Raw genomic sequence first — 24,010 nt, 5'->3', positions numbered from 1 at the left:
AATTACGGGACTGAACAGCCTGTTCTTTCTTCACATGACACTGCCATTGTGCCCTGCAGCTACAGCTACGACTTGAGCCACTCGTTGCAGTACAACCTGACATTGCTGCAGAGACCTTACGAACTGTGGTCGGCGGCGCCCCCCCTGACTAAGGAAGAGGAGCACACACAGGGCAAGCAGGACAGCTTTGACATCTTTGAGGATGAAGGTTTGCCTACACAAGGTGAGCAGAGGTGAATCACTGTCACTTTTGTTGAATATCTTACCTCAAGAATACCTGGGTGGCCTCTTTTAGTTTTCATGTTGAGGCCATACTGTTTGGTACAAGATAAGGCCAGCAGAATAAAGGCAGCAGATTGCTTGAAGAATAATTAGATGGAGGCGAGCCTGAAAAGAAGGAAAAATTTGAGCTAGAAAAGCTAATTGAATGACAAATACAGCGTACTTCAGTCACAGTACAAAAAAAGCAAACATCCACGATGTGATATTAATAAATGTATTCACTATTTTAAGTATATATTGGTTGTAAAATAATTACATTGGCGATCGTTTCAGGATCTCAGAAAATAATTCACTGAATTAGTATTCTAATAAGATAAGTTGTTGCAGTAACCAAATGTAGCACTGTAAAATTATGTTTTCAAATACCCCTATCAGCCTTTTTTTTTCTAGTGATGTAGGAATGTGCATGGTTTTCACATGACATTAAAATATTTTCCACCACTTTCTGCCTATAAACACAATCAGCAAAATGTATTTTGTTTCATGTTTTTGTTTTTAGTTTAATTCAAATCAGTTTAAGAGTAGCTGTAATGCTGTAATGACAATTATGACAAATTTTACTTATAAAATTTGTCAAATTTTTTAAAACCTTTTTTAAAAAAATTACATTTAAAAAATTTTATTGACATGTCACACATCAAAGAAAAATGGATAATTCACAGACATAAACTGTAAATTTTTTAGTGAACCTGCAAGATGTAATTGTAAAAACTTTTCTTTAGTTACAACCATTCATTTTGTTATTTAAGATAGTTACATTTTTAAGCTCTGTCGTCTTATAGATACTGGTACATCAGAGCGGATGTACTTGTAAATAAACAAAAACATTTTCTAACAAGCCACTGATGACATTTATATTGCAATACACACACATTTCATTTTGTACCACCTTTGCAAGTTTTTAACAGCACTTCATAGTTTATGATGCATATTTTCCTTTGAATATGCAGGTTTCCAGAATATTATTTGGACTGAATCCATGTCAGTAAAATGACCCGCTTGTTTTATGTCCTCTGATTTTCCGCCACAGTGGTTTATGGTCTCCAGAACGAGCCGTACTACAAGTACGTGTGGAACGGGAAGCTCCTTGAGCAGATCAAGGACATTGTGCATCCTGACTGGCTCATGTACATAATCCATGGCTTTTGTGGCCAGTCCAGTATCCTTTTTAAGAAAGGGAGTAGTTTTGTTTGGTGTTTTTTGTTATTTTGATTTCTCTGATAATTTTTTTTCTCTCGAGCTTAACTTTCCTTTGTTTCTACTGTTGTTAAGAAAAACATGAAAGTTTATTGCTAATACATAACACACAAAGTATCTTGGTGAGACTTTGAATGGAGATTTAAGTGAACACACATACCCAGCAAACACAGTTGCATTTGTTTTTGTCCCAATTTCTCTCTTTGTTGAGCACATAGATCTCACTGAGCTCCAGCGTGGGAGTCAGAGTGAAATTTGCAGGATTCGGTAACTAAACTGAAGCAAAATAAATTTGATGGATTTTAGCAAAGGTTATCAGGTGTAAAGACACTGGTGATTACATAACCTCTCCTTCTGTTAGTGGCTAGGAGCAAGTTAATTGTGCATGTCTTTTTTATTTATTTATTTTTTTCAGCTCAAAGGGAAAGTCAGTGTTTTGACCTAAGCTTTTGCACCTTTTAATCCAATCTTTCTGAATCTTTTAAATAAATATATTCTGGATGCAATTGGTTCCACATGAATAATTTTCTCTCGACTTATGAACAGCTTTGGTTATAATGATTTATGATTTATTCTAACAAAGCATCAGGAGACTGATTGATTCGAGTAGCAGTCTGCCTTAGGCTCAGATTAAAATTTCAAGTCATTCACCATCAGCACAAATCATATCAAACCGAGTGAAATGTGTTACTTTTTTATTAATATTCTTTTCAGCTGTGACTGATCCTGAACAAATAAATATTTCTAGGCCAGCCTTGTTTGCTCAGTAGTTCTTCATTAAAAGTACACAGACTGATAAGAGAGTAAGTGCTTTTCTCAGCATCTCAGTATATATTCTTTTTATGAATTTGCACGTGAGTTTGTGCTGCCACACGCTGACAACGTGTGGGTGAGTTTAGATGATTCCTAGAAACTGCTTGGCCTTCACTGGAGTTTCAGTGCAAGTGACAAGAGAGCCAGATGGTGTAATGCAGCGAGATTCAGTAGATCGGGTATATCTAAAAGTATGAAACAAAAGTAAGAAAAGTACATACTCCAAAAATAATGTGCAAGACAAGACACTACCTAATCTTGTTGGTGTTGCATATGCTCTATTTAACACCCCCTCTTCTTTCTCTATAGCGTGCATACACATTTTAAGATATTTGCCTTCACAATGATATGCTTGTTTCTTTGACTATAAGACATGAAATACAAAAACATTTATAAATCAAAGCCTGTATAAAAGCATAACATCAGATTAGAATAAAAGTGAAAAAAAGTATTGGAATATTAAAAGTGTGTCCCGATACCGTGTAGTACATCGTCTCTATAGTTGGTTAGGTCGCCTCTTGAATGATTTATGGCATGAATTGTGGTTTGGAGGTAATCATTCTGAGGCTGCACTGAGTTGTTCATGAAGGTTACTTTGATGGCAGCCTTCAGGTCGTCTGCATTGTTGTGTCTGGAGTCTCTCATCTTCCTTTTATCATATCTAACATGAGTCTTCTTCAGGGTTTGAATCAGGCAAGTCTGATGGTTAATCAAACACAGAACTTCCATGATAACTAATTGATATATTGATATTTTTGTTGAGAACATGAGATCAGCCAGCATGCTTATTCATTTAATCCTTAACCCACTGACTTCAGAGCTTCTGATCTACGGTCGACCGGTTCACATCACCCTCATTGCCAGGCGCTCCAGCAAATTCGCCGGGACCCGCTTCCTGAAAAGAGGTGCCAACTGCGAGGTACAACCGTTTCCGCGGCAACGGGGGCAATTGATAGTGGAAGCAAAGATGAGGGCTATGAGTATGATTGAGATGACTCAAGTTGATCACAGGGGGTTAATTGGATCTCCTGCCTATTTCATCAGTATGCATGAGTATCTGTGTCGGTGTTTTGTGGAAGGAAGGATGAACTTAAGAAACAAATTTTGTTTTTCATCTTCCTGCTTTGGACTGTTTTAATTTAAAAAAAAATGTTTGGGATTTGCAGGCAGTCATATTTTTGTGGACATATTAATGAACATGAATGGATATGTGTATAGATAGTTGCAATCATTTAAAAAAAAAAATCTATCATCAATTTTAGAAAAAAAATACCTATATCAACCTTCACCTTTGCTTTTTGCTTTTTCTGTATGAAAATGAAAGAGGATTTTTGTCCCATACTGCTACAGAAGCAAATGGTTCTGCAACTTATATGTCTTAATGTACTTTCAAGATTGTGGCAATTTCTGAATAAATTTCTGAAGATCATTGTCAGTGCACATACCATAGCTGTTGCTGTACCAGTATTTTTCAATATTTTTCTTTAGATTCAAATAAAGCGCTAAAGACCATCTGCTCTCTGTATTTTAAAATGTCTTCTTTTTAATCCTTTGGTATGGTTTAATTAAGTTTTTCTTTCCTACACCAGGGGGACGTAGCTAATGAGGTAGAGACCGAGCAGATTGTCCACGACGCCTCGGTTATGTCTTTCACAGCAGGAAGCTACTCCTCGTACGTCCAGGTCCGAGGTTCTGTCCCACTCTACTGGTCTCAGGACATTTCCACCATGATGCCAAAGCCACCCATAAGATGTAAGACTTATGGGTATCTCATGCACTGTTAAAGAGAGTCTTTTTCATTATTCTGTGCATATATATTTAGCTTTACTTGACAAGAAACACAGACTACTTGTCGTCTTAATAAGTTACAATCTCCTTATCTTTCGTTTTTAAAATATTATGAGGTAGCAGTGAGGTATAGGAAATAAAAAAGTGCCACTGTGAATTACATTTTGCTTCTCAAAACCTAAAACGACCTGTTTGGGAAATGACAGTTTTATATTAAAATAAGACTTCGGTTTCTTACGAAGGCCTTTCTGTTTCCTGTACAAGCCTACGTAAGTAGGATTTAAAAAGATTAGTAGATAAGGGCAGGATGACCCCCTCATAGTTTCCATATTTGTATCCGTCTCATTACGAATGTAATAAAATCTCTATAATCTCAACCAATGGGAGGTGATTGGGTGAGACTGATGATACTGGAGACTGATATGGTTTACTGTGTATGTGTCATCAGAAATACACTGAGGCTTACATTAGTACAATGCCTGTATTAACTTATAATCCCTTGCTCCTCTGCGAGGGCCTCTTTTTCATCCTCAGATGACTTTTAGTTGCTATCCCTCAAAATCCCTCTTGGCTTGTCTTATTGTCCTGGTCCTCCTCTGATCCTAAATCCTTATGTGACTTTTGGAAATCTAATCTCGGCCTTGGACAGTCTGGTTATATTCCATACTATATGTTTGTATATACTGTCAGTATATTTGTGGATTCTTGATACTCTGTTTTGATTCAAGCGAAATCTCATCTTATCATTGAAGATGCCATAAATTAATGAATTAATAATTTCTCACCATTTATGTTTTTTATATTTTGGAATGTTATGCCTTTCAGCTAAAATATCTTAATCATAAAAATTGAGAAAAAAATTCTGCTTGTGTTTGTATTCTGACTCTTAATAGCTTAAATATAGTGCAACCAATTGCTGTCACAAAATACCTAATTGGTAAATAGTCTACCAGTGTGAAATGTATTCATATTATAAATATCTGTTCAGTGAAGGTTTGTTAGAGAACATTACTGAGCAAACTGAAGATCATGTCACACAGAAAAGAGTCCAGGGTTCAAAGCTGGTTTAGCCAATAAAAGAATTAAACAAAGTTTGAACATTTCACTGAGTACTGCAAACCTAACAATACATTATTGTCCACCGAAACTGTCAGATTTAAAAAAAATAGCCTCTGGTTATTCACACTGCCAGTGCCAGTGCTTTTCATTAAAAGCTGAGCTGCTTATTCAAGACAGCACTGTAATTATTTGGTTTTTAGACCTTATGAAACAGCTTCCGTCTTTGAATCAAAAGAAACTCAAAGATAATTAGTGTTTAAATGAACCCACTTTTAGTCATATGCAAAGAATCTTAACTAAGTAATCTTTCATACAGTTTCTTTGTATGTGCTTCTGGATAAGTGTTGAAATGGGTGTGACCAAACCAACACAGATGTAATATTTAACTGATCCTGCTGCTGCCTGACATCTGTTAGAAAGAGCTAGGTCAGCGCCATGGCTGTAAATGCATACCCATCCATTTCTTGCTATAACATTTTCAAAATGACGGCAAAATCTCTAAATTTGCATCTGTAATGTAATGGGTAATGACTGGATTAAATATGGCATGGTAGTGAAGTTGATAGCCTGAAGTTGGAAACTATGAGCTGTCAATTTTAACTTGCACCAGTTTTCACAGTTATTGTCCTGGTGTAGTCCTGTAAATAGAATGAAAGCAGATCAGGCAGTACTATAAGAATTGTATGTCTAAATTCCCAACATCCTTAGCACCGCACTTGTTACCATATTTGGAACAAGATAATAAGGTTGAATTCCTTTAAAAATGAATGATCAGAGAAGGATTTTTTTTATATTCTTGTAGTGCATCCTATCTCATTCTGATCTATTTTTTGTTTGTTTTGTTTTTTTCCTTCTCTTTTTACAGTGGACCAAGCAGATCCATATGCTAACATAGCTGCCCTGCATTTTGACCAGATGCTGCAGCGGTTTGGATCACCCATTATCATCCTCAACCTGGTTAAGGTGATAAGCATTTACAGAAATGTCCCTCTGAGATCCAAAATCTCATGTGAAGGGGAAACCTAGCTAAGGTGGTACCCCACTAAACCATGTCAATAATTGTCCTCACCTTTATGTAAGGCCAAAACATATGCAGATTAGCAAAATATAAGTGTGGTAGTTAATTGGTGACTTAGATTGAAAATATACAATATAGGTTTAGCAAAAATGTCTGTACTTCCCTTTTAAAATTAATGCACATTTTAAAATTACACATATGGACTTTCATGGCTTGCACATTGCTGAAGTATTTTTATGGTGATTTACAAAAGCGATTTGTATTATTCTTAAACTGAGCCAACAACTTTGTTATTATAGTATATAAAGCTTTTTGGACCCTTTAAAAATTGGGTTTTACTTTCTTCTGTTTGTATGATGAACAGTTTAATTTGTTCAAGTCTGCAAAACTTTTAATTCTCAAAAGCTTATGGAACAAAGAAAACACAGAGAAAAGCCCACTATGCTTTAGATTCACATTATAGATACTTGGACACCTACAGTAATGTTTGCCCTGAAACTGTCAAAGAATCTGACAAACTCTGGAGAATAATTGCACAGCATTTACAATTCATTCATGTAGAGTAACTTTCATTTACCACTTCCTACACTGAATAAAAGACAATTCACAAAAAACTTATTAAATCTATATTCACACATGTTGATTAAAGCAGAATGACCTTGCTTATGGTAACATAGCAATGTTGTGTTTAATTTACTAATTATGTTCAGGATAAATTAAAAGTTATTCATACTTAATTGTGCAAAAAACATTAACTCACAGGAACCTTGATAATTCTGTCATTTTCACTCAATTTTAAGCACATTCACTATATGAGTTGATTCCGATGCATACTGAGTTTTATTTGCTGGTGTTATTAGTATGGATGCATGGCAAGATTGATTTAAGCTTGGAACTTCTTTTCAGTGATTAATCCACTTGTGAATTTTAGATTAGATGTATTTGATCATAAAACTTTTAAAACTTTGATTTCTCAAATATATCTGCTCACTGTAAAAGAAAAAAATTAAATAAAATCCCTCCCTTTGTTATTTAGAGAACTGGCATTTTACTCTGTGTATTATTCAGGAAGCAATCAGGAAATATTCTGTATTCTTTAAGTATTTATTTTTTTATCTTCTCTGCCTGTGGTATCACTTGACCGGTGTAATAGAGCAAGGTGGAATGTGTAATTTCTGCGGTATTCAATTGATTGCTGTTCATTAGCTGTGAACTATTATGGTCACAAGAGACTTTGTGAGACTCAGTGGTTTGAGATCACCAGCTGTGGAAATCCTACCCAGGGCAGTGGTAATATCAGTATTTGAACTACTCTTAGTTTTAAAGTAGGGATTCCTGCTATAACCTTCCCCTCCTAAAAGGGGAGCAAACAGATTGAAGTGTGCATATTTCACTTTACTTCCACCCGGCTGTCCATCACATTGTACAGCTTCTGTTGGCTACCCAGACATATGATTTGTAGCTTGGATTTCCAGCTCACGTTGTCACTGACAAGGGGAGCTGTGACATGAGGGACCAATCGCAGGACACCAATGTCCGCACAAGCAACAGCCATGTGAAATCTGCAGACCATAGGGAATAGAAGAGAGATTTGCCTCCTTCTTTCAATGTACACTCCCTCACTTAACCCAGAGAGACAGATTGAGGGGGGAAAAAAGGAAATTAACCATAAAGCCTCGACAGCCGGCCCCCCTCAGTGGGGACGAAGGGGTCAGCAGGTATCCTGCAAGTCTAAGATATGTTTTAGAGGAGGAAGCACATGGCCAAGCATGTGAATGACTTTTACTATAATTATATTGGAATAAAATGTTTTAAAATGTCAACTGTGTGCAAGAAAAAAATATTTTTAGATAAGATAATAAAAGGTAATTGTTTTAATGTGATCACAGTTATTTGATTATTCACACACACAACTGAACTGGTAAAAAAAAAAAGAGAGAGGGGGGGAGGGGTGAAACGTGTGGAAAAATACGCTTTTGTTGCCTCAGAATTCAATTTGACATAATTACTCCCATTATCTACAGCTTCCTCATGTTCACACATGTGCTTATTTGACTGCTGCAGATTCTGGTTTAATGTCAGAAGCTACAGCCTCATAAACCACTGACCGTCATGTTTTTCCATTCAAACATGTTAACACTTCATTGGGGCCTTTGTGAGTGTGTGCACTTATATAGGATACTTATAGTATCTCATTTGAGTGTAGAATCTGTGATTGTGTCTGACAAGCCCTGCAGAGTAAGTGGTAGGAAATGCTCGGGTAAGTTCGCTGGTTGCCATGTTACTTTGCTGCTGCTGGATGGTGTGAATGGAGATGTGAGCCTGCTTAATGATGCATCCATGACAATTATCACCTTTATGAGTGAAGGGTCATAAAGGCACAGTGTGGGGGCACACAAATAACTTAATGGATGGTCTAAGTCACAGAGACAGACTGACTGCATTCTTTTTTATTGAAATAAGTCATTATCTTAAGGCTCGAAGCACATGCCGTTGAAATCAAATGTTTACGTAGACTGCAAAAATAGAGAAATAACTTTTTTTTCCCTGTCATCTTACATAAATTTATGTAAGATGTAAAGTTTTCTATTTTAGAAAAGCACTACAGGCTTTTATATGGGCTAAATGCCAGAATAATTTAATCATTCTTGCATACTGTTATAACTTTCTTCTACATCAAAATTTACATACATTAAATTTGACAGCATTGACTTTAAATTATAAGTAGTTTGCTGGGACTTTGGCCTTTTCTTCCTTACTATTAGAACTGATTCAGGTTTTAAGGTTCAAACACAAAATGTGTTTAAATTTTCATTTTTCATTCTTTCCCACTAATTTCTAATAGGACTGAGATCAAGGCTTTTCAATGGCCTCTCCAACAATCTGAATTTGTTTTCCTTAAGCCATTTTGGGGCCAATTCTGTGGTATGCTTTTGGTCGTTAGCCAATAGGAAGTCATATTTTTGCCCAAGTTTTAACTTCACGGTTGATATCTTGAGATATTAAAAATGTGCACACAATGTCTATATGATTCCATCTATTTTCTGAAGCACACAAGTCTTCTATGTACCGATTCCACAATGAATTATGATGCTACCAACATCATAAGTTGGGACAGTGTTCTCAGGCCTTCAAGTTTCTGCCTTTTTTCTCCAAACCTAGCAATGGTTATTGTGACCAAACATTTTAAAAATGTTGGAATAAGGGCTTCTTAAAGGAAATATGGAATTCTAAGATAATAAAGTTTGATCTTTTTCTTGCATCAAGAAAAATATATTTTGTTTTTAGCTTTTATCTGACATCAAAAAAAGTGCATCAAGTAGATGTAGTTGGTTCATAGATTGAAAAGCTGCCTGATGCCATTTCCATCGAGTTTACTTGGGCACTCTCCATAAAGTCACTTCTCAGTCTTATTTTATCTCTCTGGTGATGATATCTGTAAATGATGTAACCTGGTGTACATCTCTTTTGGATTCTACAGAAACGTGAAAAGAGGAAACATGAGAAGATTCTCAGTGAAGAACTCTACCCAGCTGTGATCAACCTCAATCAGTTCCTCCCTCCAGACCATCGCATTGACTACATTGCCTGGGACATGGCCCGCTACACTAAAAGGTAATTCATTTAAGAATGTAAAATAATTTGTACCATACAATTGCCCCTCAGTGGGGAAAGTCACAAAGTTATAGACAAATAGAAGCTGCCAGGGTGCATGCTTATAAACTACAGATAAAATGAAAAAGTAAAGAATGTGTGTTAAATTACACATTTAATAGTACAATTATTCAAAGATTGCAATAATGTTGTTCTTAGAATATTTCTGTTGAAACAACAACAAACACTGGATGATTTGGTCATACTTAAATTAGATACATGGGGAAAAACATATATATAATAACATATAATCTGCTGAAGACATTGAGGTTACATGAAATTAGTTTTATACAAATAAATGTCTCAGTACTCTTCATCTTCAACTCCTGACTTTATTATGAGGCCCTTTGTTTATAATCCATTTATTATAAATGAAAATTCCCATTTTGGACTAAGCTAGACAAGATGTGCCTTTTTCAATAACTCGATCTTGTGCCCATCTAACTGCACAGCCAAATCATCTCAGTCTGCCCAGGCACCTTTATCAAAATGCTAAATGTGAATAAGAGCATCAAAACAGATAAAAAAGAGAGAACGGATTTTCAAGTTAAATGCGTACTGAAATGCCCTCAGTAGAAATAGTGAAGCATGAATGAAAGAGCTTGCTTTGCAAAATATACACAATCTGGAGTGTGTGTATGGAAAATAGCAATATCAAATGACAAGTCATCACCAAATTAGGCCAGAGTATTTGACCCCGACATTTCCACATCATTTAAATGTAGACAAGCCCAGCTGTCAAGATAAACTTGCTTCCCTTCATTTGTTGTCTTATTTAAAAAAAAAAAAAAGAACCGTGAAGAATCCCTGTTTTTCCTTGACTTTTCTAGCTGGCAGTTTGAGGTGATTCTCACACTTCAATGTACCTGCCAGGAACAGTTTTCAGCTCCAAAAGGCTGTGACAGGTTTTGCCAGGCATCACACATGACATCTTGTACCTGTACACAGGTAACACAAGCCTAGGTGACCATTAGTTTTCTTTCCTAAAGGTGAGGAAAAAATAAAGGGACTCTCCTTTTTTGGGAAAAATGTTGCAACTTTTGTGTTTGTTCAACTGATGAAAGTAGAGTATGGAAAGAAAACCCAAAGTAACAAAGTAGATAGTTTTCAATAAAACACTGAATTAAAACTTTTTTCAGAAGAATTTTATAATTTTTTAAAAATTTATTTACATTGAAAAGAATCCAGTTAAGATATTCTGATATAAAAATGTATCTTTTGAAAATCTTTTGAACAACTTACCACTTGTTTACTGACATGGGCATAAAAATCTTTTCTGTTTTCCAGCAAATTATGCAACGTTTTAGACCGTTTGAGCATGATAGCAGAAAATGTGGTGAAGCGAACAGGTTTCTTCATCAATCGCTCTGACTTCTACTGCCACACCCTGAGGCCGGATGACAGGTGAATCTTTGTTTTCACACTTTCTACTGGTTATTATCATTTTCTTTCAGTGAAAGCAAATGTAAAACAGACAAGATTAACACACCCAGATTAAACAAACTGCAAACGTTTGTCAGGAATTTTTTACTTTCAAGTCCTTGCGAATGTGATCAATCTTTTCTTCTTTATGCTGGGTCAAGTGTAGGCCTATTAGTATTGCTTGGATTTGAAAGATATTAATTTATAATGGAAATTATGCCTGATGGCAGGTCTAATGCAAGGAAACTTTTGCTAATAAGCCAAGTAGATTGCCATCTCTCCTCTGAGAGTCTGGTTCCTTCACCGTCTGCATATTTTAATCGCTTTCAGCCGCCATTACCATCCTGTTATGTAACCTAGCAGCCATACCCCGGCCAATATTTATTACCCTTTCTTCTGCATTACACAATGCTTGCCCACTTGCTTTTTCACTCATATGCAGGCACATGCAGCCACGATTCCTCTGTACACACACATTGCAGTGGATGAATGACTGATGGCACCTGTAGTCTTCATCTGACACAAGTTCATGTCTGAGTTTTTTATTTATTTATTTATTTTAAACGCCTTGCTTTAGTTTTATCGTTGCTTTGGGATATATTATTAACCACATTAGCCAATTCTGTCTCAGTCTGAATGAAGTCATTGAGTTCATCCAGTGACACGGTACACTTTGTATTACAACACTCCTTAATTTCTGTTGTGGTTGTCTTAAATCTTATTTTAAACAGTACCCATTCGTTTTAAAGTGCCTCGTTTAAAAAGCAGATATTGAATGATCGTATTTAACCTAAGAAAATATATACATTCAAATACTTTTTGGCCTTTCAAAAACAGAGGTGAGTAGTTAGCAATGGCTTTTATTCGGCTACATTAAATTGAGTAACTTTTTGGAAAAATTTACTTTACTTTGTCCTCTTCATCGTCCAGCAGTCCAGACTTTTAAAACTTGTTGGTGAAAATCCACATATTGGTCACACCAGGCAGTGTTCAAAGTATATTTAAAAAGTAGTGGCTTATAGATGACAGCATTTTATATATTGAAAATTACTAAAACTTTCCTTTTATGAAATTTTATTTAATTTTCCCTTGGGATCAGTAAAGTATTTTTGAATCTGAATTAGAATTTTTATCTATTGATTTTTTTTTATTTTAAATTTCAGGTGGCGAGATGTTGGAGGATCTGTTACATCCACTGGACGACTACAGGTACATCACATACTGGTAGTTTTGGTGTAACTTTGTAAATGGTAAAAACAACTTTGTCGAGCAAAGATGTATTTAAATGTGACCTAAAGAGATGAGATTAAAATTTTTTACTACTGCTAGGGTTTTGTTAACTTACACGTATGAATACTGTTTTAAGGATAGCTTTAAACCATAATCTGAATGGCTTCATAAATATTTATCATTTAAAAAATATGAAAAAAAAACATTATAATAAGGGTAGAAAAGGCTTCTTGCTTCATAAAACTACAACAAAACTGAAAGGAAAGTAAAAGAAAATGAAATTGTTATTGAAAATAATTTGCAAGATTGGATTTTTCAAGCATGAAAGTCATTGGCTAATTAAACCCTCTGTCTTAATAGGTTTGAACTGAGAGGATGAGCTTTAAAATTGCTGAAAGAAAGCAGAAAAAACATCCTTGTTTTGTGGATGGCTAGTTTAAAAGATACAGTATAAAACTGGTCTGAAAGCAGCTCACAGAGAAAGTATTGCCTCTTAATATTTAAGACTTTGTTAACTAAATTACCCAATAACTATTTTCTTATTTTAAATATTCCTCTCCCATTACCAACAATTCCATTACCAATATTTCAGTTTTGGTTTTTGAAATAAATAAACTTCTTGTAGGTTAATGAAGACTTTGTTTTTGCAGACCGGTGTGTTGAGAACCAACTGTGTGGATTGTTTGGACCGTACCAATACAGCCCAGTTTATGGTGGGAAAATGTGCACTGGCTTGTCAACTGTATGCACTGGGAATGATTGATAAGCCCAAGTTACAGTTTGATACAGACTGTGTCAGGTAAAGCTAGTTTAATACTTTCACATATTTACCATGATTGTAGATTGTACTTCAGTAAAAGTGTCAGAGCCACATCATTTTACATCTGTTTAGCAAAATAAAATAATGATAATAAAAAAAAACTGTTCTCATGTATAATATTTTCATCTGACCAACTTTCTTTAATCTGTCACCTTCTTACTTTAGGTTATTTGAGGAGCTGTATGAGGATCATGGAGATACTTTATCTCTGCAGTATGGCGGTTCTCAGCTGGTCCACAGGGTGAAAACCTACCGCAAAATTGCACCCTGGACCCAACACTCCAAAGACATCATGCAGACGTTGTCACGGTACTACAGCAATGCTTTCTCGGGTATGTATGGCATTGACACATGCAGCTATGCACATATTATTATCAACATTATTATTATTAAGAGCTTTTAAAAATAATTTTCTTAATTACAACTAGAAAAATACTTGATTTGTAACACTTCACTGTTTAAATTAGAACAAGTTTCTAACCAAGACGTGAAAGCCTATGAGTTCTCTCTCATAACAAAATGGTGCTCTTACTTGTGACTCATGATAACATAATTAACACCCCAGTTTGTCACATGTTGGCTACAAAAACACAATTCTGACTTGACAATGGTATTTTCATGACACCCGAGTGAATCAACCAGTTTTAGGATGGTCGGGTGTAATTTCAGATAATCACAGCTGCTTTAATTTACTTGCTTAGTCAACTTCCGACTTTGTGTCTTGGCTTTTATTCAGGTCAGACAGATATTTTACAAATCTAGGTCAGCTATCGGTTATGTTTGTCAGAGTGAAATGTCTGAGACTGTCCGTTAGCCCTCTGTCATGGCAGCGCAATGGCAGTGGCTGATTACTGTCTAGGGCCCTCACATTGGCTCAAGCCCCGGGGCCCCCAACCTGTAGTTGTGTTTGCTTTACTGCTAATATGTTTTTGTTTATGACATTATTGTCATATGATTGCTTAGTCAATATATTGACACTTTTCGATTCATACTTGTCTGTGTGGACTTCATTTTAAAATTTTTGTCATTTATATTTCCTCCCTATCTGCCTGCACATGTTCGCAAGGTTCAACTTGGTGGGGTTCGGTCTTTCAGTCATACACTTTTCTTTATGAACCTGCTGTACGTGGGTCTTGGAAAATTATTCCAAAGGTCATGAAAAAGTCATTAACTTATGTACTAGGTTCTCTGAAGCAATATCACAGAAAGTGTCCCATTTCTTTAAAATTATTAATTTGATAATTTCCAGGAAGCTGACAAAGATCACAGAGGAACTAAAAGAAGTTCTATGTAGATAATAAACTGAAAAATGCCTTGCTGTCCCCACTCACTACCTGGTGTCTTCACTAAGCCTGTCTTCTAAAAGGAAAACATTAGATTACTATGTAAGCATGACGCCCTTTATTTTTTACTTGGCTTGCAGACCAATTACATCTCATCAAACTAATTGCCACTAAGAGAGCTCTAAATAGCGTTGAAATTGTGCCTTTCTGTTGCTCAGTGACTATTAAAAACACATCACGATTCAAGGCCCTTTGCCAAAAATGTTGTCACTTGATCCATTTCTAATATTGAAAGGGAAAAATTATTTCTTTCTCTAAGTCCAATTATTGTTCACCTGCTTTTGTGGTTGTTGCTGGTAAAATGTTGGCCAAGAAAGTAAAGATGTTAATAATAAATTTAAAAAAAATTCAACTAGATGTATATATATATATATATGTGCGTGTGTATGCATGTTCTTCTCTTACTGAATGTATTTTGTGGATAAAGTAGTCTTCAATTATTAAATTTGATCAGAGAATTATCTTATTGAAAAAATATTTTTAAAACAAATTTAGCAGTTTTAAAGTTAAACTGCAAGTTTTGTTGAAAAGCTTGATAAAAGATTACTCTTGACACATTTTCTTCAGAGCTGCACATGAGAAAAGAGATTTCTACTTTAGTTATCACATTATGTGTAATCTTTATTCATACTGCGTAATGAACAAAGATTCATCATGCTGTGATCTTCTACTTTTACATTATCTGGTACAGTTTGTCTCTCTACCACGGGAAAAATTGGAGAAATTACAACTGTAAAATTTGTGCGAACAGTTTCTCAAGGATTCCCTCCATCATGTCTGCACATAAGTGCAAAGACGTGAGCCATAAAGGCATAGATGGTCGAGTTAGCTGCAGAAGAAATTGATTGACTTGCAGAGTCCAGGTCTCACCCTGACATAAAACCTTTGGGTTGAATTTGAGCATGTGGGCCAGACCTTGCTGTGCACATCAGTGATTCACCAGTAACTCAAGTCTTATCATTACCTGATAGAAGCTAACCAGCCTTTTTTTTTTCTAATTATCCACTCACACTGCTGGAGCATTATGCACGTGACTTCGCAATTGAAAGTGGAATAACTGGCACCAGACTGGGCAACATGCGGAACATGTGCCTCAGGCTCAGCATACAAACCGTTATTGGGATTATGCTGCAGCTGTACAGCCAGAAATCAAACTGCTGCAATTTTTATTTTTTTGTAAGGTTGTTAGGAGATTGATTTATTGTTGTTTGATTGGACAGCCAGAGCGATTTATTGGGAAAAGAAAATGTTCGTTAAGATTTTTCTACTCATATTTATAAACGTTTTGCACCTTTTTTTTAAAATAAAAAGATAAAAAAAAACATCTACAATCATGGATTTTATGCTATCTGGAAAACCACTGAAAATTTACAATTTGATTCAAGCATTTTTTAAAAAATATTTAAGAATTTCTGGACAGTGAAATATATCTCTGTTCTCCCTTGTTTATATTTTCTAATCTTGTGTGACTGATGGTTGTGGTTGGATTCTTCAGATGCAGACAGACAAGACGCCATCAACTTGTTCCTTCAAGTTTACCAGCCGTCAGAGGGTAAGGCACATCTGTGGGAGCTTCCCACTGACTTTTATCTTCATCAGAAGAGCACCATGGCCCTTCAAAACAACAGACGCAGGTAATGAAATGACTTTAAGCTTTTAAGTATAATTCCACCTTCATGTTACACACAGAGACATCAATCTTATGGTTTAAAATACTGGGAATTGCTCATTAACACAGAGAGAGTGTCTTGACAACAACTCAATACATAAAGGCATCAAACATGACAGTAGCGTCAGTTATTCCTTTCTTCCAAAGAAAGGAATAAGAAACACATTCTTGTTTAAATTAAACATAATAATTTTAACAAGAATTCACCTGGGTCATAAATAAATTTGTGCTTAACTTTGTGCAGTGTTCCTGTTTTATTGGTAACAGGGATAGTTTCATTTTTGAGGTGATGACCCAGTATCACTTGTTACATCTATGTGTATTCATGTTCTATGCTTTCTTGTTGTTTTCATGCTTACAAAAAAGTGGACCTAATTTTCTTTCTCAGACCAGTAGCTTCTGTAGCAACAATGACCCCAGAAACCAGACTCATTATTCCAAGAAATTAGCATGACTGCAGCTATAATCAGTTGAGCTGCCACTTATTGTCCAGTTTCTCTCTGGCTAGCATAAGGGGCAAATCACATGGAAAAATCACAGTGAATGCATTTCTTCTTTCATAATGCTGAAAAGGAGTCGAGTGTATTCAGCACTACAGTAGGCGGTCATGACAAGCCAATTTCTAAATCTGGGTTAAGTAAAGGCTCAGATGAGTGCAGTCAAAAAGAGAACACATCAGTGGTGCTCAGAAGAGATAAATAAATTTTTGTCTAACTTGTTTCCAGCTACACATTTTGGTGGTCAGAGGGAGTCCTGTCCCACCTGCCTGTACCTTATGATGAAGGTAACTGTGTCTGTGCATTCAACTGATCTCTTTACTTTCTAGGCTCCACATCATTTCCAAACGGCACAAAAATGTAAGAAAAAAAAAGCCAGATAATTTTTTGGAATTGAAATTGTGTTTCTAGAAAAAGCGCCCTCTGAAAACTTTGGCAAATCTATATCACCCTTGTTTGTTATGTTTAAAGCAACAACAAAAAAAAAATAATTACAAGTTGTGCCTTTTTAGACTATATCTGGATTTGATTATATGATTTTTTTTTGTTTTATTTCTTTCTACTCTTTCTGTTTCTTTTTTGTTTAACTTTAAAACAACATGTGAGGATGCACAACAAAATCATGCATCAACAAACATATGCGAGATTTATAATAAATAAAAAAGAGAGAGCGAGAGAGGGAAAAAAAGAAAGAAAGAAGCCAGAGGGGGCTGGATGTCATGCTGAGATCCTTTGGAAAAGCCAAGCATATAATAAAATTGTGGTTTTTAAAAACTCTAAAAACATGCTGTGAAAAGACCTGAAGCATGCTGTGAAAAGACCTGAAGCATGTTTTAGTGCTTAAAAACCTTCCAAGCGGTCTGAAATAAAAGATAAGATTGGGACATAATTTTTTCACAGCAACACAAAAAACTCTTTTCCTGATGGTAGTTGTTGCCGTCACGTTGGTACAACAACGTGACGGTTATTAGATTTAAAGGACAATTACTTTTTCACTGTTTCTATTTATTTTTTTTAATCCTAATTAAAAAATAATATTGTGAACTTTGCTTGTATTTATTCTTTTTCTATTTTATGATCTGTTTTATGATCTGAAACGTGATGAAAACATCCTCATTTTAATTTATGATTAAATTACATTGTTAACTTTACAATGTATCTCATTGTAGATTAACCTTTTTTTTGCTTCACATGACAAACTTTTTACAATATTGCTTTTCTTATCAGCAATATTCAATTGTACTGCAAGAAACCATCCACTTTTAACCTCATTTCACATAATTATCTTTTCAAATGTTGCACAAAGTGCTCATTAATGTGGCACATAAGAACTCTTTATGTCATTTTCATTTTGTGTCTGGCTGTTAATGTTTCTCTGTATGTGTTTTGTTTTGTGTGTGTGTGTGTGTGTGTGTGTGTGTGTGCGCAGTTGCTTGTGAGAACACAATGAAAACCGTTAAAGTAAGGAGGATGAACCAGTTTGATGAAAGTGTTGACATCTACACAGAGTTCTTCAAACCTTATGAGCTCTCTTCCTTTGATGACACTTTCTGCATTGCGATGACCAACTCTGCAAGGTACATGAGTACAAACACCAAAACAATGAAGATTTTGGAGATGAAATCGATTGTAACATACTGAGTTTACTCATTTGTTGATGTAGAAATTGCAAATGAACCAATTTCAAATTTTTGATGAATTTATTACCTGTTTATTAACGAGATAGAAAAGGATGTTGAGTGATTATATTTTCTTATTTTTTTCATAAAGGGAATTTATGCCAAAATTCGTGGGAGTGGATCCAAGTCCATTCACAGTCCGCAAACCAGAGGAAACTGGAAAATCAGTGCTGGGGTGAATCCTTCTTTAACTATGTCCATAGTAGCTCACTGGGGATGATGTTATTGTTTTGCTTTTTTGTAAGGTGAATCCTATGTCACCATGCCCTTATGCACACACTCACACACGCACAAACACACACAGCTTCATTAATCATCATGTTCTCAGGTTACCAGAAAATACGGTCTGTCCTTTTCCGTGTTTTTGTTGAGCGGACACATTGATGAGCTCTGTTTGTGAATGCATGCATTTCTGATATCAAAAGCTTAAACAGACAAACATTACTCAGAAAAAGAATAATGCTTACAGCTTTTACGGTCATCTCCGCATTAGTTCAGCGCAACGTTACCGTAAGAATATATTTATGGGCTGTCAAATGTTCTGTGTTGAGTCATAGTTTGACCTCAAAACAAAATATTATGAAGTGATTGAGATAAGTGGTTACCTGTGTGTGTACTTTAATCTCTGTACGAACACAACTGTTTTTAATAGCCTTACGGTAACTTTGGAGGACCAGTAGAGCTTGACAGCTCATGTGGAATAATCTATTGACAGGACAGAAATTAAGAAAATTGTTGGTCTTTATAAAATAGTGGCAAAATGAAAGCTGTTGTTGTGAGTTAATGATAAGCAGTCCCATATGAAGTTGTCACAAGTCATGCAGGATATATAACGATCATGTGCTTTCTAAAAAAAACAAAACAAATCTGAACTTTAAGCCCCAGAGAACCCTGTGTGTAGGGACAAAATGGCGCTTCATTTAATCTTGAACACACCATCCTGTCTGTGACGCATAACGTGGTCGGCATCACTGTGGCCATCTGCAGCAACCTGAAAAAGACAACTCTATGTCTATAGTCAGAGCTAAGATGAGACACATGTATCCTTCCCTTTCCATGCTACATATCTTTGATGTATTTACCCCCAAAACACATAAAAATTTGAGGAAATACAAATAAAGAATGAAGAATTTTTCAGGGTCTTTGCTTCTTAAAATGGAACAATATGCGGTAGGTGCTCTAGTTGGAGCACAGTATTCTTAAACTCAAAATCATGGTTTTAGAGGGAGATACTATTTTTTTTCCAGACACATAAGAGCAAATAAGAACAATTATTACATATCAAAAATAACTTGCATCATTGTCCTATCAGATGCATTGAAATTAGACTCTTTCTTTCGTAGAAGCTCTTGCCCTTTCTGACAATCCCCCTTTCAGGACAAAATCAAAATCTCCATGATACAGTTTACAACCATTCTTAGGAGCGTTGGACTGAGAAGTAGCATCAGTAGGCTCGCATTCAGCCAGGTGTCTGCTAATTACTGCTGTTGCTAGTCTGCCATTTCTTGCATTTTATTTAATTTTTTTATTGAAGGGAGTTACAAGCTACAACCTCAATTTACAGTATAATGGATACAGGCATTTTTAGTTGATTAAGTAGGACTTAAAATGGGGAGAGATTGTTTGAATTTATCTAAATGTTTCTTCTGTACCAAGTGAGAAGATACTTCAGAGAGATTACTTGTGCATAATAAGAATGTCTCATCATGGCGTCTTTGTACTTGTTGGTATTTGAGACATTTACTTACACCTTAATAAAGGTTCAAATAAGCATTTCTAATAATGTGTTTTCTTGTTGGAACAGCAAGAGCAGTAAGGAGGAAACCATTCTCCAAAGGAAGACAGCAGCCAGTGCACCTCCTCCCCCCAGTGAGGAGGTCATCTCTAGTACGTCTGAGGACGACTCAGAGGAGGATCGGGACGATGAAGGGTCTGTTTCACAGCGCTCTACTCCGATCAAGCTGCTGACAGAGTCTGGAGAGAGCGGTCGCATGCAAGAGGTAAGATGAAGCCCATTCCGACAAAATAAGTCAATGGGAAATATTACTGCAAACAAATGTGACTTCCTCTGAGATCTGATGTGTTATCTACTAAATGAGACCTAAATTACATCTCCTACCAACTGAATAGTTTTATAACTGTTGTGACTATTTTTTTTTATGATGAAGAGACAATTGCTTCCTTCCGAGTGGCAATACAAATATAAATAATGGCTCCTAAAGGCCTAAGGGAAATAAATGCAATGGTAACTGCTTGTATTTTAGGCCTTAATGGCATTCTGCCTTGCAAAGTTACCTCTCCTTATTTCCGTGTTTTGGAAACAGGCATTTTTCCAAAAGGTTTAAATCTCTCACAAGAAAATTATTCCCTTTGGTTTACATCAACCTGAACTGGAAGTATCAGCCTAGTCACTCTCTGTGAAACAGCATGAAGGTCAATAAGGTGAAGTTAATGTTAATTTTCACAATCCCAATTAATGTAATTCTCTTTTTCCTACCCTAAAATGTCAATAGCAGTGTTGCTCGGTTGACGTTTCAGCCTCAGTTTGGTGCTATAAGAAGCCTCAGATAATAGCATTGCCAGTATGGGACAGTCTAAAATGACACACATGGTACTTTTAAGGATACATAAAATAAATTCAAGCACCATGAGCATTTTCTTTTCAAGGCACTATATTTGGAATGTTGATGACACACCAAACCAGTTAGTCATATTGTTTATGGTCTACAAAATTGCAGAGGTGATGAAAGTGAAGATTTCTTTTAGCACTTTTAAGTTGTTTATGCGTTTTTGTGTGTACCATCCACACATTAATTGGACTTTTTTTTTCATGGGCTTTCAAATTAGGGGCATTCAAATTACACCAATCAATTTCTGTCATGGTCACAACTTTTGTTCTTTTTTCTTTTTCTGCTAAAGTTTGATTGTGTCATTGATTACTGTCCTTCAAAGTTAGTGTAAATGAGTCCCAGCAGACCTCTGTGTACTGCACTGGAAACAGCTTGACAGATGGAATCAAAAGTCTAGATTAATCATTTACTTTTCAGTAATTCATAAGGTCTCACATTATGAATTATATGAGATGTTTGATGTTTGTTCATCATAGTGTTGATGAACAAACACTATAGAGGACGTAAAACAAAAATATGTTATTTTACAATACCAAATTAATTTGTAGATAAAGTATTTATTTGGAATTTTATGAATAATTTAATAGGTATTATTGTGAAGAAATGGTTGTTTGAAGTTTTTTTTTCAGCACCTTACGTCTCTCAGAGGGAGTGTGTCACAGTTACATCTGTTTTCTCCTTTAAATCAAGTTGTCTTTATGGAGTCTGAAGCATGTAGGACACGTGCAGTGGGATTTGTCTGCTTTTAGTATATCAGGTGAGAGTCACATGCAGGTGCCTGCTTTTTTAGGCTTCACTTCACTCCCCTCGGTTGATTTCTTAGCTTGATTTTGATCTGGCTCCTGAAATAATATTAAAGTAGGTTAGAGTTGGTTGTAATCCTAATTCACAGATTTAGGATTTTAGATTTATTGTGCCAAGGCTTTGATTTGGTTTCTACAAGTGTAGTTCTTTTTCTTTTAGATAGTTCAACCACTGCAGACGTACTTAAATGGAAATCAGATTGAGACATCCATTGGTCCATCTGTCCATTCATCCATCAGTCAACCATTCATCCATTAAGTTTGTGTGCAACTCTGGCCATGTTTCCCTCCATTCATCAATCTCATTTGTCCATCCATCACTTCAGCTATCTATCCATTTTATCATCTGTTCATCCTTTCGCCTGTCAATCCGGCATTCTGTCTGTCCATCTTTCAACTCTTCTATCAGCCTGTCTGTTTCTCTTTTCTTTCTTTCTTCCTTGCTACAGTTTTCGGCTTTTACAAATTACATGCTGGTACATCTTTTAGAAAAAATATCTATAAAAAAAAAAAAATATATATATATATATATATATATATATATATATATATATATATATATATATATATATATATATATATATATATATATATATATATATATGTATGAGAATGTAAAAAGTTGCGAATTCCATTATTTTTTTGCCCTTGAACCTGAAGTACCATCAGTGAATCTAAAGTTCATTGATTGTCTGAGAGTTTTAATGAGATCATTAAAACTAAATTTTATCTGAAGAATTGCTTGGGACACAAACAGGATTTGCAGCATTTTTCTCTAAAATGTATAGAGATGGAAATTCAACTTTCAATGTAAAGTATTAATCTCAGTGTGCGCATCATTTGAATACTGTTCCCCATCAACGCTTTCTGAACCAACACTTATAAGTATATAGGTTACCATATGTTGGCTGATTGCGGAAGCCATGAATCTGTGAATCTGCCCCGTCTATATCCGTATCCGTTTCATGCCCCGTGTGAACTGTTCGCTCGTTTCCATCCTCCCATTGACCCAGATTCTGTATTTCTGCAGGAACATCTAGCACAGGTAGAATATCACTGTGTCAACAAGATGGATCAAATGTACTATGGGAACAACATTCTTCAAGAGCACTATTCATAAGAAATGCATTAGACATATATTTCAAGAGCAAAATACAAACAAATTAAATCCTCTTCATGGCATTCATGACATCAGCTCACACTCTATTCTCCTGTCCTCATTTACATGTAATGAAGCTGTGATTCACAGTTTTTGAGATGAGGTCTGAAGTGCTTTCTTGGCTGGTGACTCAACAGCTGTTGAAGGATTTTGTCGTGTCAGACATATGCCCTCTGGTTCTGTTGTATACAGAGGATTTCTGCCCCTACTTGTAAATAGTCTTTATGTCTTATGAAACTAGTCCTGCTCCAATTTCATGTCACCATCAACTAATTTCTTACATTAAAGCTTTACTTTTCATTGGCATATGTAAAAGTACAACTGAGGCCAAAATAATTCATAATTCCTGCCAGATTTAGATTCAATTATTAGTTTCAGTCAATCAAAAAGTTAATTTTTTATATTTTTATTTGATAAGCATCTCTTAGGTACAGTGGAAAAAATTAAAAAGAAATAGAAAAAGAAATAATTGTTACATTGTATTAACACTGGCATGTTAAAAATGAGGACTAAATAGTGAGCAACAGTTACTTGAGCTATTTATAAAGTTCCACCGATTAAAAATAATTGTTTTTATTTGAGTCAAGTGAAATTCCTTGAGAATAATGAAAAGACTCATACACTCATCCATTCATTCCTGGGTCTTTGTGTCATGAAAAGCAACAGGAATTTTCAAAGAAAAAGGATTTTATGCACTTTATTAGCTGATTCATATACACTTGAATCAGCTAATAAATGAAGGACACTTTAGAAAATTATTTCTTTTTCAGTTGTTTTTGTAGTAAATTAACAAGCCTCCTGCTTTGTCATTTCATATATGTTTTTGTTTTTTTAGCTCATTACTAAAAGTTATCTGAATTCTTTTCAGATTGCCTTAAATTTCATCAAAAATCCTAGCTCAAAATATGTTTTAACATTATAAAAAAGATCAAGAATACAGTGTTCAG

At 35.4% G+C, this 24,010-nt stretch overlaps 1 protein-coding gene across 2 annotated transcripts in view; it reads left to right on the top strand.

Moving 5' to 3' along the window:
• The window catches only part of fig4a (FIG4 phosphoinositide 5-phosphatase a), a 43,041-nt gene that overhangs the window by 10,141 nt on the left and 8,890 nt on the right, over nt 1-24,010 (top strand). For both annotated transcript variants that reach the window (XM_055020034.1, XM_055020035.1), the window contains 15 exons: nt 60-223; nt 1,313-1,441; nt 3,111-3,211; nt 3,882-4,044; nt 6,005-6,102; nt 9,639-9,772; nt 11,099-11,215; nt 12,397-12,442; nt 13,114-13,262; nt 13,449-13,615; nt 16,122-16,260; nt 17,021-17,079; nt 18,222-18,369; nt 18,563-18,646; nt 20,276-20,471. In XM_055020034.1, coding sequence (XP_054876009.1) covers nt 60-223; nt 1,313-1,441; nt 3,111-3,211; nt 3,882-4,044; nt 6,005-6,102; nt 9,639-9,772; nt 11,099-11,215; nt 12,397-12,442; nt 13,114-13,262; nt 13,449-13,615; nt 16,122-16,260; nt 17,021-17,079; nt 18,222-18,369; nt 18,563-18,646; nt 20,276-20,471 — 1,894 coding nt within the window. The remainder of the gene's footprint in view (nt 1-59; nt 224-1,312; nt 1,442-3,110; nt 3,212-3,881; nt 4,045-6,004; nt 6,103-9,638; nt 9,773-11,098; nt 11,216-12,396; nt 12,443-13,113; nt 13,263-13,448; nt 13,616-16,121; nt 16,261-17,020; nt 17,080-18,221; nt 18,370-18,562; nt 18,647-20,275; nt 20,472-24,010) is intronic.

This window comes from Poeciliopsis prolifica, unplaced genomic scaffold (genome assembly GCF_027474105.1).
Source record: "Poeciliopsis prolifica strain line A6 unplaced genomic scaffold, Auburn_PproV2 SCAFFOLD065, whole genome shotgun sequence".
Lineage (NCBI taxonomy): Eukaryota > Metazoa > Chordata > Actinopteri > Cyprinodontiformes > Poeciliidae > Poeciliopsis > Poeciliopsis prolifica.
Note: the sequence above shows the minus strand (reverse complement) of the source record. Positions and strands in the feature narration are given on the sequence as shown.